The sequence below is a fragment of the Peromyscus eremicus genome, chromosome X (assembly GCF_949786415.1).
Source record: "Peromyscus eremicus chromosome X, PerEre_H2_v1, whole genome shotgun sequence".
Taxonomy (NCBI): domain Eukaryota; kingdom Metazoa; phylum Chordata; class Mammalia; order Rodentia; family Cricetidae; genus Peromyscus; species Peromyscus eremicus.
The window spans coordinates 88,871,814-88,886,895 of NC_081439.1; the positions used below are offsets into that span (position 1 = coordinate 88,871,814).

General features: G+C 39.0%; 1 protein-coding gene across 1 annotated transcript in view; it reads left to right on the top strand.

Moving 5' to 3' along the window:
• Nucleotides 1-14,610, top strand: part of Mid2 (midline 2) — a 110,650-nt gene extending 96,040 nt beyond the window's left edge. The window contains exons 8-10 of the mRNA XM_059250914.1: nucleotides 8,091-8,252; nucleotides 9,733-9,940; nucleotides 10,305-14,610. Of these exons, the coding sequence (XP_059106897.1) occupies nucleotides 8,091-8,252; nucleotides 9,733-9,940; nucleotides 10,305-10,707 (773 nt within the window). The 3' untranslated portion in view covers nucleotides 10,708-14,610. The remainder of the gene's footprint in view (nucleotides 1-8,090; nucleotides 8,253-9,732; nucleotides 9,941-10,304) is intronic.
• The last annotated feature ends 472 nt before the right edge of the window (nucleotides 14,611-15,082 follow it).

The following is a 15,082-nucleotide window of genomic DNA, read 5'->3' on the forward strand; positions in this document are numbered from 1 at the left end:
TCAGCAATGGGTTATGTTTCTTGTGCATAAGCCACTTCCTTCTTTTTCTGTACCTTGTTTGGCAGCCAAATTTGCTACTGAATGTTCCCAAGCATATACTTAACTGAGAATCCTACATATGATAAGTTCTATCTGCACTCAACTCAAACTCATCACTTTTGAATGTATCCCTGTTACATTTTGTCTCGTTACCCTTGACTCTGCATCCTATCATGCCAGATCCTCTTAGATCTGGTTTCTACTTTCCAGTATATTTGATTTTCCTCTCAGCCTGACTTCTGTGCTTTCATAAATCAACCGAAAGTTCAGCAGGACAGGAACAAAAGCAAAGCCCTGCAGCAAAAATTCAGATGGCAATGAGTAATTTTTTAAAGATGAATCCTCCCTCTGCAGTTCTAGCTGGCCTGGAACTCACTGTATAGACAAGACTGGCCTTGAATTCAGAGATTCCCTTTGATGGTTTTTTAGTGGTGCTCTTACCCTGTGAGGAAAAGTCACGAAACACGACAGAATCCACTAACAAGAGTTTTATCAAGACAGAGAAAGGGATAGATGTGATCAGGCCTGTGGAAGGACATGTGTGAGAAAGAGAGTGGGGGGAACATGGGGCCTGCCTTTTAAGGGCCAGCTCGCACCTGCGCACACAGGCCCACATGGCTATCCCATGCATGCGCATAGATCATGTGGTCACGTCCGTGCAATTACATGACCACGTAGCTATGGGTCATGGGTTATGCAGGACGTATGATCCGGAAATGACTAGGCAGAGATGACTAAGTGTCCTGCCAGGCATGCGCGACCATGGAGGCGTGGTTAGAATTCCTATCACCCTTTCCTCTGCCCCCTATGTACTGGGATTAAAGGCAATGGACAACCATTTTACTAGAAAGAAATATGAATGATGCTTCAGATTCCCAGTTCTATCAGTCAGGCAGGCCGGCCACTGTTGAATGAATTTCAGTGATGAGAGCTACTTTCTCTTGAGACTTTTTTCACATTGTCATTATCTAGAAATTCCTTCCTTGCTTGCTTCCTCGCTTCCTTCCTTCCTTCCTCCCTTCTCTTTCTCCTCCTCCCCTTCCTCTTTTTGTTGAGGCAGGGAACCCTGGTTAACCTGGGACTCACAGCAATCCTCCTGCCTCAGACTCCCAGAGTACAGGGATCATAGGCATATGTCCCCCTACCTGGTCAAAATTTCTTTCTTGTTGGTTGAAGTTAAGTCAAAAGAGGTAGCTCCCCCTCTCTCTTAACTTTCCCCCTGATTTTGAGCTTTACTACTGCCTCTTCTAAGATTTAAATGATCACAATTAATAAGGTTCCAGGCCATACTCTCAGTTGAATGAGAATTCCAACAGGTGTTTATCTTCCTGGTTGCTACATTATCTTTCTGGTTCAGTGTGTTTGGCGTTACAAGACCATTGGCCATAACTTCTGTCTGGTCAGGCAGTCTATAGCACATTGCAACAAAGACAGAACTTCGTTACTTTTTCTTTTCACTGATGCAGTTGTCTCCACCACACACGTACACCTCACCTTAAACACCGTACACCCCACCTTAAACGCGTGTCTCTTAAATTTCCTTATTTTGGCATTTCCCTTTGAATAAGAAAGAGGTGTGCTTTCATTACCACAGTTCATCAAGTCTTACTGCTAACCGCAAAATCGTATATTTACCTTTATAAACTTAGGAATGGTAGTGAAGGAGATGGTTCAGCGGGTAAAGTGTGAGCACCTGAGTTCAGTCCCCAGAACCTATGTAAATACATCTCAGCAAGGTAGCACACTTGTAATCCCAGTGTTGGGGAGGTAGAAATGCATAGATCCCTAGGGCTTGCTGGCCAGACAACCTGGCCTACTGGATTAGTTCTAAGCCAGTGAGACTCTACCTCAGGAAAAAAAAAATAGATCGTGCTTGAGGAAGGACATCCAGGCTTATCTTCTGGTCTACACACACACACACACACACACACACACACACACACACACACACACACAGAATGATTTCAAAATTAAAGAAAAATTGTAATACCAGCACAAAGAACACCCTGTACTTTTTACCCATATTTGCTTGCTGATGATATTTTACTTTTTCATCTGTTACCATTATCTCTGTATTTTAAGAACCATTTGAGAGTAATTTGCCTCCATCACTCCTTTTCACCCCTAAATTCTTCTATGTAGGTTTCCTATAAGGAAATGTCCTTTAAACTTGATTGTTTTTGTGTTTGACAATTTCATACATGTAAACAACAGTATTGTGATTGCTCTCTTCCTGACATCCTCTCTTATCTCACATTTCTATCAACCTCCCTCATCCTGATGAGGGTATTTCTCAGAATGATAACTTTTGATTTTGTTTTGTGATCCATTTAATTTAACTAGAGCCATCTGTATGACCATTAGATTGGAACTGGCCATCTAAGCCCTGTGGGGGCATTAGAGGGTGTATACCTTAAGGCAGTGATTATCTCCCTCCCTGAATCTATCAGTATCAAATAGTTTATCAGTGAAGGGTAAGGTTCATGTACTCTTCCTCCATCCACGCCTGACTGGTGATAGGCTGATTCTTTTTTTTATTTTGTTTCCGGATTTGTTTATTTAATGTATATGAGTGTTAGCTTGAATACATCCATCGCACCATCCCTGGTGCTACAGAAATTCATGAGCTCAGAAGGGCCCATTCTTATGCAGACTCAGTGCAGGCATCCACACCTGCTGAGTTCTGATTACACTGGCTGAGTCTTGCCCAGAAGATGGTGAGTCACAGCTCTGCTCCCTATCTTCTGGCTCTTACATTATTTCTGCCTCCTCTTCTCCAAAGTTCCCTAATCCTTTATACATCTGTCAACTTTAAGAAATTTAATATCAGAAGCATGTGGATCTCTGTGCGTTCAAGGTCAGCCAGGGCTACAAAATGAGATTCTGTCTCAAAAAAAAAAAAAATAACAACCACATAATACTTTCATATAACTCTCCATTTGTATTTCAGGTTTGACAGTTAATTCAATAATATTCATTTTAATATATAAAGAGTCTAGCATTGATCTTGATAATCTAGGGTTTAGCATTACATTTAATTATTGTATATTTGGCTTTCTTTAGCTTGGTAGACTTCCTCAGTCCTTCTTTGTCTTTGATAATCTTTGCCTTTTAAAACAATGTCCATTTTCTAGATGTGATGGTACACATCAATAATTCCAAGCAGGAGGATTACAGCTCAAGACCAGTCTAGGCTACATAGCACAACCCTGTTTCCTCTTACATTGTTTCTTAATTTGGATTTATCTAATGCTTCCTCACAGTTATATTCAGGTCATGCATTCATCGTTGGAATAGTGCATAGATGATAGAATATAACAATAACAGTGTACTTCTTAGGATATCATCTCTGGATGCATGCAATGTCCATTTATATTACGTTCCTGGTGCTAATTCTGATTATCTGACCAATATGTTACCTGACATTTTAAAATTATGTATTTTTAGTTTCCCCCTCCCCCTGCCCCCCTACCAATAAGCAATCTGTGTAGTGATGCTTTAAAACCATAAAAAATATCCTCCTTCTTCATCAGTCCCATCTCATACCACTCTTACCCCTGATTGGGCACCAACTGATGATTTTTGTTCTATACAGACTTTATATGATGATTGTGAAATGACAGTTCTCCAGCTGAGCATTCTCCCACACTTACAAATTGTCACTCAATTATTCTTTTGTGTAGCAAGAGCCTCTCCCTATTTCATCTTTTTATTTATTCATCAGTGGAGACTTGTGGATGCATTTTCATCAATGATTTAGAATTCTTTAGTACCTTCATTTTTCTTGTGTAAATGTCCCAGATTTAGTCAGCAAGACGCTTTAAAGGCACCTCCAGGGGTTTGTGATATTTTCCTGTTCTTTTTGTGAGCATTTTGTTTTGCTTTCTGGCCTAACAAAAAAATATTGCAGACTCATTTTAACTTTACCCTACTCAAACCTTCAAGTCAGCTATTTTCCCAGGAGCCCTGGTTACTTTTAGTAGAACAATTATATTAGAAACTAAAACCTTAGTCACACACACACACACACACACACGAAATACACTTAATTGTTATTCTTCTGTTGCTGTGATAAAGCACCATGACAAAGATAACCTACAGAAGAATTTATTTGGGCTTATGATTCCAGAGGCTTAGAGTCTATGACAGCATAACTAAAGTATGGCAGCAGGAGCATCAGGCTGATAACTCACATATTGAACTGAAACGGGAAGCAGAAAGACTGAACTATGAATGGCACATGGCTTTTAAAAGCCCCAGTGACATACTTCTTCCAGCCATACCTCCTAAACTTATCCACATAGTGCTACCAACTGGGGACCAAGTATTCAAGCATGTGAGCCTATTGGAAGCATTCTAATTAAAACTACCACATATACATGTGTATATAATCTACATATGCGCACATCTATATGCAAATATGGAAGCATGTATAATTGCCTGTTAATATCCATGTGGGTTTAAATGACCTCCTGAGGATTCCAGAATCTGTCAAGGCTCAAATCCCTACATGGAATGGTGTAGTATTTACATACAATCTATATCCATCTTCCTGTATACTTTAAATTATTTCTAGATTATTTATACTGCCTTGTAAAGTATAAATTCTGTAAATAGTTATTCTATTTTTAGGGAATAACATGAAAAAAACATGTTCAATACAGATATAATTTAGAAAATTATTTTTAGCCTCAGACATCTTGGCACATACAGAGAGGCTATGGCTGAGGTTGAAGGATCACGAATTTGAGGACAGCCTCATCTATTTAGGGAATTTCAGGCTAGCTTGGGCTACATGGTAATGTTCTGTCTCAAATCTTTAAATCTGTAGTTTGTTGGGGCTGGAGAGACAGCTCAGTGATTAAGAAGACTATCTGTTTTTACTGAGGACCTGGAATAATTTTCCAGCACCCACATGGCAGCTCACACCTGTCTGTAACTCCAATTTCAGGGGATTTGACATTCTCTTCTAGTCTCTGTGGGTACTGCGTACACTTGGTGCACATATATACATATAGGCAAAACATCCATAAAATAAAAATAAATCTTTTTTTAAACACCTTAAAATCTATAGTTGATTGAATCCTTGATTGCAGAACCCACAGATAAAGAGGGCTAACTGTACATATTTTAGAAGTCATACAGTGTTGTCTGAGAGGCTTTTCCTGAGGAGCGCCCCCCCACCCATACCTACCCACCCCAGAAAGGGAACTCACAATAGACAAAAGATGACTGCACCGAAGTTCAACTTGCTAAACCAATGTAACTCATAAGAGTATGGGTAAACGGTTACTTGAAAAAGCAGGGATAGCTTAAAAAGCAACTTTATCACTCAAAATCCCACCCCAACAAGAGTCATGGCTTCGGCAATTTGCAAGCCTGGAGTTCTGAGCACAGTTTGCAGGCAGTTCGATGTTCTCTCTCTTCACACCTTGGCTGGTAAAGTCTCCTCCCCAGTAGTTTACTTACTCCTTTATAAAACTGGGGAAGGGCCTTAGAGCACCTTCCCAGTTCCTTCTCCCAGAGGTGTGATGTTTTGTTCTCATGAGCCTCCTGCCCTCTCGTGGAGGGAAAGTTTGAGTGAGGGAAAACTGCCAGACCACATGCAGCCACAGCAAGATCACCCAATTCTAATTCATCTCCACAAGTTAGTTCTCTCATTCCATATGTAAGCTCTTTTCTCCACAGTAAGAATCTTATGTCTCTCTAGAAACCTCATCCAATGATTGAGGGAACCGGATGCAGAGATCCACGGCCAGGCCCCAGGTGGAGCTTCAAAAAAAAAAAAAAAAAAAAAAAAAAAGAATCTTATGTCTCAGCAACATCAATGCTTTTTGCTCAATCCTGTCGTGTGTCTAAAATATTTTTAGAATTGCTTTGCTCAGGGGCTGAGGATGTAGCTGCCTGGAGGATCACTTAAATAGTCTCCCCTTGACTGTATTTTTTTATGGTCATTATTCCTTTAAGATGCAGTGGGTTTAATTTGTTTCAGTTTGTCTTTAGTCCCATCTGTGCTAATTTTTTTGTTGTTGTTGACTTAATTTTAACCTCTTGGATTTATGTGTATTTTTCAAATTTGAAATTAGAATTTATTGATTTAATTTTAATGAAAAATTCCTTAAAAGGGAAAATATGCAAAAAAACTATACTCAGAAAATCATCCTTTTTTCTGGCATCCCTTTTAACTTTGTTTTTTCTAGGTTGTCCTTACTATGGTTATTGTTTTTGTAAATCCAAGAAAATGTAATATGATTTATTATTTACCTTTCCCTCGAAAATGCTATATAATATATGTGGTCTTTTATAATTAGGATTTTTCAGTTGACTATATTTCTTGGAAATCATTCTCAATCAGCTCATAGAGAGCATCCTCCTTGCTCTTTTTTTTAGTAGCTACATGGTACATGGTACTTGACTGTAAAGAATATCTGTAGCTGCTTTTTTTTTTATAATTTTGGGAGACCCTATAGTTTCCTCTTTGTGATAAAAGTTCTTCTGTGTATGTGGTGCTCATACTATCCAACGATAATGCAGTTAGGCCAAAGCTTTGTTCTAGCCCTTATCCATTTTTCACAAGAGTCACTTAACATCACAACCAATTCTTGTGCTACTTCTCTAGTACATCTTTTTGTTCCCCATTATGATTTTTGTTTTTGTTTGTGTATTGCTTGATGCTTTGAGATAGCCTTGGCTGAGCTTAGAAGTTGCTCTATAGCCAAGGCTGACCTTGAACTCCTGATCCTCCTGCCTCTACTTCTGAGGTGCTGGGATTAGAGGTGTGTACCACCATGCCCAGTTTATGTCTCACTTTCTAGTTCTAATTTAGGCCCTTCCTACCTATCTCAAATTAATTATGAATCTCTTGATCAGACCCCGTGTAAGATACTCACAACATGATTTCTAATTTCTATTCTCACTAAACCTTTCATTAGAGCTGTATAAAAATGACTAAATTTGGTCCTTATTTTTCTTACCCTTTCCTCCCCATCTCCAGGTAGAAGTGTGTTTTAAAATTGTATACCAGTTGAGAAACAGATAACAGGAGAGAGAAGCGGGAAAAGAAAAGCAACAGAGTAGAGTATCAGAATTCATTTTACTGAAAGCTAGCCAAATACTTGCTTTTCATTACATATATTTCCTCCTGTTTAAATTAATATTTGTAATCTCAAGATTACAAATCTCAAAAAGCATTCTTGAGATCCTTTTTCCTGCTTGGGAAGAAAAAAATCTTTTGGACAATAATATAGTTGTGGAGCACATGACCCCGGAAGAACATGGGAATCAAGGCAGGAAGAGCTAACATGTGTCCTATCTGAGCAAGCAGATTGTGTCCTGCTTTGCCATGCTATCTTGACTTCTTGGAAATTAAGGGTGCAGCTGAGGGTGGAAAAGCAGAGTACTATAACTCTGGAATTCTCACTATCTTATAGGGACAAAGGGCTATATATTGTCATTCACCCCCACCCCCACCACACACAGTGCACAGCTCATTGGTGTAGGATAAAAAGATCACAGGGTTCTACTTTGAGCACCATCTATGACCGTGGGCGAGTCACTTTCCTTCCATCCTTGTTTGCCCTGTGAAATGAAGGAAATTCACGCCTAGGTGTCCTTTCTGCTCTGGGCTTTCATGTCATTGAGCTCTGTACAGGAGCTTTTCCATCCATGCAGTGCCAGACTGAGTTCGCACAGAAACAGACTTCAGCAGTAAAGATCCAGAGAGTTCATAACTGTGAGAATTTGACCATGTAGAATAGTGGCCATTCTTGTGTTCTTTGGCAGAAAAAAAATGATATAAATTAGCTTTGGTCAGTGGTTGCTAGATGCCAGAAGCCTGGCACAATTCTAAGTGTGTGGCATATAAATAAATCATGAAAGCTTAAGTGCTGGTTCATCTCATTATATCTTTCAAGGCTCAGAAGAAAACAAAATGAATTCACGTGGGTGGGTTATAATTGATTTTCAGTGTTTTTTGTTTTGTTTTGTTTTTAAATCCTGGCTTTTTTTTTTTTACCTGTTGATTGATGCCTTTGTCTTTCCCTACTTCACAGGCCTGTATAATTCAGTGGATAGCTGGATGATTGTGCCCAACATTAAACAGAACCATTACACAGTGCATGGACTCCAGAGTGGGACACGCTACATCTTTATTGTGAAAGCCATAAATCAAGCGGGCAGCCGGAACAGTGAACCCACCAGACTAAAAACAAACAGTACGTTGTGAGATTCTAGGAGGAAAGACCCATTGTCCTCTCTGTGCCAGGGAGGACAGTTAGCCTGAGAGACTCCCATAGTAATGTGTGAGAGCAGTGGTACTGAGCGGAGGAGCTTTACTGTTGTGCTTTGTGTGTGGGATTTATTGGTGTCCATGGGTGTTTGTGGACTAAGATACACAGAATAGTGTGTGGCTTGGAAAAAGGTTAGAGAAGGGTTTTTCTCTGCCTTCCACCCCTGTCTCCCAAGCTTGGGAGAAAATTCAGTTTAAGAGTATTACTTATGGTGATCTACAAAGCTCTACCACAGAGAAGCCATATCTCCTAGGAACGCTCTTGATCACAACTGATAGAGTTTAACAAGTATTTCCAAGTAGCTTAAGTAAATAGTGGTTTTCCTTTATTTGCTTGTCTTTTTTTTTTTTTTTAAACTGCCTGTCATACATAGGAAGAAGTCTGAGGGCAGCATGTTCATGGCTAGTATAGCAGCTCTGAGATCTCATGGAAGGCTGGAGCTCCTTCTTTGTGCATTGGTTTAGCATCAAGGCCACAAGATGGCCAGTGCAACTGCTGATGTCTTACTTCCCTCACAATAAGAAGGGAAAAGTTGGTAATCTTTTAATCAAGGAAACAGAAGCTTAACTGGAAATTTCTTCCAATCTGTTTGACTTGAGCTTCCTTCTTATTAGCTATCCCTAGCAGCAAGGAAGGCTGGAAGACTGAATGAGAGAGAGAAAAAAAGAAATAGACACTGTATTAGCACACGGTGTTTGTCACAGAGGCATATTATATACTAAAGCTCTTGCTATACCCAGCTCCTGGGCCTGGGACAGTGTTTTTATCATATGGTTATGAGTTTCTGCAGTGAAACACATGTTATCTTTCATCATTGATGATGGAGCAGCCATTGTAACAAAGTTGCCTAATTATATGCACACCTCAATTTCAAGAAAGCAAACATCTCCCGTTGCTGAGCTCTTCTCAGTTTTTTTTTCTTTTGTGAACAGTTGTGTCATTAACACAGAGACTTTCCTACCTCAAACATTGCAACACTCTTTAAAAATCTACCCAAATCCTAACCCATTCATTGAAAAAACCAAAGTACCAAGCATATTTGAGGATGCGAGATTTTGTGTGGTCCCTTTTAATTTCATAATGTATGATGGAAACACTTTACTAGCTCCCATTTGCTTAGAAATATGGCTTCCAGGAAAGGACTCATATGAGAGACCCACATTTTTCACACAGAGGGAAAATAATGCCTGCATGAAGGTTATCGTCGGGGGAGTGACTTCTATTCTTAATTGCAAATTGTGTCATCTTGCCTGCTTCCTTAATATAATCCAAACTGCAGCTGATCTGCACTTACCCACGGATCAACATCATATTGACGCTCCTCTGCTAATGATGGTCTTGGAGGGGGAAGGGACAGCTCTTCAGTGCTTGATCATGCTTCCCCCCTTTCTTCTACTTTTTTCAGGCCAACCCTTTAAGCTAGATCCCAAAATGACTCACAAGAAGTTGAAGATATCCAACGATGGATTGCAGATGGAGAAGGACGAAAGCTCTCTGAAGAAAAGCCATACCCCAGAGAGATTTAGTGGAACAGGGTGTTATGGGGCAGCAGGAAATATATTCATTGACAGTGGCTGCCACTACTGGGAGGTGGTCATGGGTTCTTCAACATGGTGAGTGGATCTTTCCTTTCCTTCTCTCATCTTCTCTGCTGTTAGGTTCCTAAGAGATTCAATTCTACAGCACAGCTAAAGGACCAAAAAGTCAAGGTTAAGAGTTAGGCGATAAGAACAAGTCCTAGAAAACTTGGCCAGCTTTTAAAAGATAAAATCATGGGAAATATAGTGGGCTAGGAGATAGGAAGTGTTGTATCATTCTAATTGCTGGCTTTACAAGCTCTGGTGATATTATCATTATGTATGTAAATGTAAACTTGTAAAGGAAGAAGCACATAGTGAGTCACTCTTAGGTCCTAAATAACGTCTAACAGAATTCATATCATTCGTAAATTCTTTTCTGTCTTTTCCACTGTCTCAGGTATGCAATTGGTATTGCCTACAAATCAGCTCCAAAGAATGAGTGGATTGGCAAGAATGCCTCTTCCTGGGTCTTCTCCCGATGTAATAGTAACTTCGTGGTGAGACATAACAACAAGGAAATGCTGGTGGATGTGCCCTCCCAGTTGAAGCGTCTAGGTGTCCTCTTAGATTATGACAACAACATGCTGTCTTTCTACGATCCAGCTAACTCTCTCCATCTCCATACTTTTGATGTGACCTTCATTCTTCCAGTTTGTCCAACATTCACAATCTGGAATAAATCCCTAATGATCCTGTCTGGCTTGCCTGCCCCAGATTTTATTGATTATCCTGAGAGGCAGGAATGCAACTGCAGGCCTCAAGAGTCCCCCTATGTGTCTGGGATGAAAGCCTGCCATTAAGTGTCAAGAGAGCATGTGAGTCACTGGCTCTCCAGTTCAGCACTTCTTCCCCTCTCAAGCCTCCATTAGTGTTTCATATATGAGATACAAAATAAAGTTCATTGGGAGCACCCAAAATAACTAGATAGTGTAGACTTAATTTTTGTGCATTAAAGCTTATGTTCGAATTCATGTATTGAGTTACTCAGAACAAATTATCTGAATAGTGTGGGTTTATGCCATTGGGGAAGATTTTTAGAGAATATCTCTGTCATCATTGGAGAATTAAAAATTCCCAATGATTTGGGAGTATAAATGACACTGGAAGGAATTAGCCTTTCTAGCAGTGGCTTGTTTGACCAGGTAAAATTTGCACAGTGTCAAATTATCACATATTGTATGTCATTTTTTAATAAACTAATAATCAAGGTGTTATGAGAATATCATACATGTGTATATATAATATATAAAATGACTGAATTCATTTTATGAGCAAAATGACATAGATCATTTTATCTATTACATATATACAATAAACCTTAATTTGTTCATATAAATGAGAAATATATTGAAAAGGAAAATAAATTATACTGTCCATTCTTATTCCCTAGATGAGACATCACAGTAGACTGGCGGTTTTCTCTTCTTCCCTTTTAGCCTTTCTTTCCCCCTCTTGTCACACATACAAACACATGCAATCATCAAGACACAGGAAGTAAGAGAGGAGCTCTTGGTTAGATTAGGAGAGATGTGTGGACAAGATTGCATAAGAGATGCTAATGCTACATTGAAAATTGATTCTGGTAGAAGTGTACTGTGTAGCATAATTTCGTTGATATTATTTAATAGAGGAGATTTATTTGAATTATTAAAAATTGCCATAGACTATTTCAAAGAAATATAGTTTTGTTACTCTCAAATACATAGTTACTAGACTTAAGCTGGAAAATAGAGTTGCATAAGGGAGTTTCTATAGAACTCACCTTATTTGATCAGTAAGAATAGTGTTACAGGTTCAACAACTATATGAATACAAATGTACTTGTATTTTCAGATGAAGCACTCCTGAGACACTATTTTCCTCGATAGGATCCATACTTATTCTTTTGTGATTTTGTTTATGTTATTCATTCACTTCATGACAAATAACAAATTCCATCCTACTTTTCATCAGACTAGTTAAAGGAAATTGAGCTTCATGGTCTGTTACTTCATCAGTTATTTTGCAGAGATTGGAAACGCCAGAGAAATAGAGCCTTCTCCCAGGAGCAAAGTCTACTCTGGGTAGTTGTAAAATGATTACCCCTGTGTAATTGTAATGTGACAGTAGTAGCCATTACCTGGATTGTGTGTAGCCTTGATGCAGTGTCAAATGTTTCCCCCTCGTTCTACCAGCATGGTGGATTCTTATTTATTAATTTGTTCAATGAACTATATTAGATGCCACACTACTGCTGCAAGAGTGCACATATTACTAAAATACAGTCCTTGCTGTCAAATGACTCACTCTTATGCACAAGAGACAACATATCTCTGTAAATCCCACTTAATAACACTTATGGATTGTTTGCTTATCTACCATGAAAAGCAAGATCAGTGCCGATACACAAAGAAGGCTCAGATTTACATGTCAAGTGGTGAAGTCAGTTTCTTTGGCTTTAAATGTCATATGTACCTTATGGCTCATCAGGAAATGAGCAACCTCAGTAAAGCTCTGCAGTGCTGGTAACAAGCTTGGGATATTAGAAAGCTCCCAGCCTTGAGATTGAGATAGTTAGTTCTAGCTTCTCTGCCATAAACTAGCAGTGTGACCTCAGGAAAGCACTTCTCCAAGCCTGTTTCCTCTTCTGTAAAATGATTCCGATTTTATAAGGCTGGTGTAAAAGTTTAACAAGGTAGTGTGTATCAGTTGCCTAGCACAGCACCTGGCATTCACTATGTGTGCCACCATCATTCATCTTTCCCCCAATATGATTCATTTATTTTTTTGGAACAAAGCTTTATTCCCTATTCTATATTTGACTGCAGCCTGAGACTGCCTTTCCTTGTCCCCTCTTCCCTCAGTTAACTAGCAACCTCCCAAACTGGTTTATGTGACCCTCTGTGGCACTCCTCTGGCACACTGAGCACCCCCTCTCAGCAATAATCACATTGTATGGTAGTATTTTTCAGGATGTCATTTTCTGAATGCCATCCTCAGCAGACCCATTTTAGATCCACCCTTAGTGATTTCTTCCTTAAAACAATGGATTCTTGGCCCCTACTCCTGATATACTTAATTAGACTGTCTGGGAACATAAATAAACTTACATTTGTGACAGGCTTCTCAGGTTATTCTGATTCACACAAAAGTTTAATGTATAGTAATTATCTTCTCGACTAGAGTGGGAATACCTTGAGGGTAAGGACTGTGGTTTTTGTTGTTGTTGTATTTTTAATACCTAGCACAGTGTCTGGAACAAAGTAGTTGCCTGGCTAATGTTTCTTAAAAGAATGTATGAATGAACAAATGAATAATCAAAATTGCTCTGTTTGACTGTGATGTCCATTAGTGGTATTTGTTATTCTTGGGCAAGTTGGTTACTTATTTAGTCTGTATTGATATTAGTTTGTAAATGTACCAGGGCTTATACATACAAATGAACATTGTTCCAAATTGACAGTTATCATGGAGGATTGTCTTTGGAGCATGTGGTACCATTCTCCCAATAACATTTCATGTTTTCATGAACTTCAATGAACTTTGTTGTTCTTTGAAGGTAGATTTAAGTTTTCATTATAGGCAGAGTTAAGCCTACTGAAATAGGCTACTGAAATATAAACTGGGAAATTTAATAGGGTTTGTGGTAAGCAATGAAGCTTGACTTTGAAATCCCAACTTCTGAGGCACATAATTGAAATGCCTTCCAAGAAACAACATGGTGGCAGATTACTCAGAGGGCTATGATGGGTTCCAGATATTTACTTCAGTAAACTTAAGGACTTTCATAAAATACTGGCAATGGCAGGGACCAGAGGCTACCTCTAGCTAAAGCCAGTTGCACAAACGGAACATGACCTACATTTAACATCTTCAAGAAATGTGATTCCATAAACGTGGTTGTTGTTGCTTTACTTGATCTAACTATTCAGAACTTTTTCTCCTAGAAAATTATTTTCTGTCTGCAATTTATGCTTGTTTCCACTTTTTATATTGTCTTGTTGAAGAAAGCACAAAATAAAGCTAAGCTTGTTTTGAGAATACGAAAGAAATTTTAATGCCACATTGATGTTCTTGCTACTTGTAAGAGTAACTGCATCTGGCTGTGTTTTTATTATGTAATTCCATTGTGTGTCTTTGGATGCAGTGAAGTTCATATTGCAACAAAATCACTTATACATGCTTTTCAGCTCAAGCATTCTAGGTGAATTCTCTCAGCTTTCATGGTTTACATATTTGTATATGACTACCTGGATGGATCAATTAATGGATGGACTTTTAAATAAGCTCAGATGCTGAAACCCCTTCTTTCAAGGAATGGAGAATGTGAGGCAGGTAGACATTAACCACTCCCACAATTATTTGTAGCTCCTGAAGCCAATTCCAGCCTGAGAGCCATTGGGCTGTATTTGGCTGTGCATTACAAGTTGGCCAGATTTATTGCCATCAGGTCAGACAAAACTGCCTTTTATGGTGTGGTCTGCCAGCGTCAGAAATATGCTGTGTTATTGTTATTGGCTAGAATATTTATTAGACTATTGTTGGACTATTTTTTATCAAATGCTTTACCCCAGGCTTGTTTGTACTGGGAGCTCTGGACGAATAGTGTCTCTCCTAGTAACAGAAATATGAGCATCTGTGGATTACACAGTTTCACCCCTCTCTAAAGATCCCAACCCATCCAAAATGCTATATTATGAATTAAATAAATATATATGTATTCATGAGTTGTTGGTTGTCTCTCATTGGAGTTTAACTGGGGAAAAGACTAAGTGAAAGATGGTCATGTGTTGCCAGAATTTGGTAAGTGGCTCAGGGAGGGGTGTGTGTGCACACCAACAATTGTGTAATTGGTAGAGATCTCAGCAAGTAAAATCTAGGAGGCTCTAAATTTGAGGTCCAATCATAAAGACTTTGGTTTTAGGAGAAGAATATAGTCAAAACATCTAAAGAGATCAAGGTCCAAGGTCTAAGGGAACATGATTCATCTAACTTCAGATATTGTAGCAGAAGGCAAGAATTTAACAATTCACCTCCCACTGCTAGAATCTATTAGTTAAGACCAGAACATGATCACAATTGAGATGACTGACTTACTGTTAAACATCTGGCCTGTAGGAGGACCTGGGAGAGTTAAAAGACTCATTGGGCCTGGATTGGACATATCCTATTCAAAGTTGCCACTGAGCTGAGACT